The sequence below is a fragment of the Opisthorchis viverrini genome (assembly GCF_000715545.1).
Source record: "Opisthorchis viverrini unplaced genomic scaffold scaffold14918, whole genome shotgun sequence".
NCBI classification, from domain to species: Eukaryota; Metazoa; Platyhelminthes; class Trematoda; order Opisthorchiida; family Opisthorchiidae; genus Opisthorchis; species Opisthorchis viverrini.
Window position 1 is genome coordinate 1 of NW_008759328.1, and position 752 is coordinate 752.

Consider the following 752-nt stretch of genomic DNA (forward strand, 5'->3'; position numbering starts at 1 on the left):
CCAGACCTCGTGCTTCCTTCAGGTAGCACCGAAAAAGTGCTACAGCTGGACAGTTTTTTGTCTAGCCACGCAGATTCCATGCCATGTTCGAAAGGTCCTAAATGACAGTCATTTTACTTCGTCTTGTAGCCCAACAGCACAGTTCACGCGAAACGAAACGGCCCTACTGGATTGCTGCTGCGCGATCATGGTAGCCGTTCCACGACACAGTCGGAATGGCTCATTGCTGCGTCAGAAAATCGTCCACGAAGCTGGTATTCTGGAGACTTGTCTGCACTTCCTTTGGGAGACAACTCCTACATGCGTTCTGGATTTTGAAGAAGGAACTACGCTCAAGTGAGTTGATAACGCTTGCCTGGTTTAGAGTTGATAGTTGGTCGGCTCGTCCATTTTAGACGGGTTTTTCCCGTCCGTACGTGGCTTGGTCACACTCATCCTGGGCACCCCGCTAGTTCCGTAGCAGCTCTGGGAACTCACTTGGTTCAACTTTTGAGTAATCTTTTGGGAACTTGTAATCCTCTCTCAAACATCCGCATAAACTCAACGGCTTTCTATTTTCCTTGTCATCCCGTACAGCACCGGTGATCCGGAGATCGCACCCTTCTTAGCCCTGCCCGCATTACCGCACATACTGCAAGCGTTGCGTGCTTGTCTCGGCCCCGAGGAAAACGCCGAATCCCTTTCTCAACCCGAACACTATAAACCCATCTCTGACTCGAATCGAGCCCGAATCACTGCTGATCGTTTGTTAC

The 752-nt window shown here is 50.4% G+C and overlaps 1 protein-coding gene across 1 annotated transcript; it reads left to right on the forward strand.

The window, feature by feature from the left end:
• Nucleotides 1-129: 129 nt before the first annotated feature.
• On the forward strand, nucleotides 130-747 carry T265_16156 (hypothetical protein; the record flags this gene model as incomplete). The annotated part of the gene is made up of 2 exons (XM_009179698.1): nucleotides 130-336; nucleotides 577-747. Coding segments are annotated over 2 exons (318 nt in total), but the record flags the coding sequence as incomplete, so codon positions are not given.
• Between the last annotated feature and the right edge of the window lie 5 nt (nucleotides 748-752).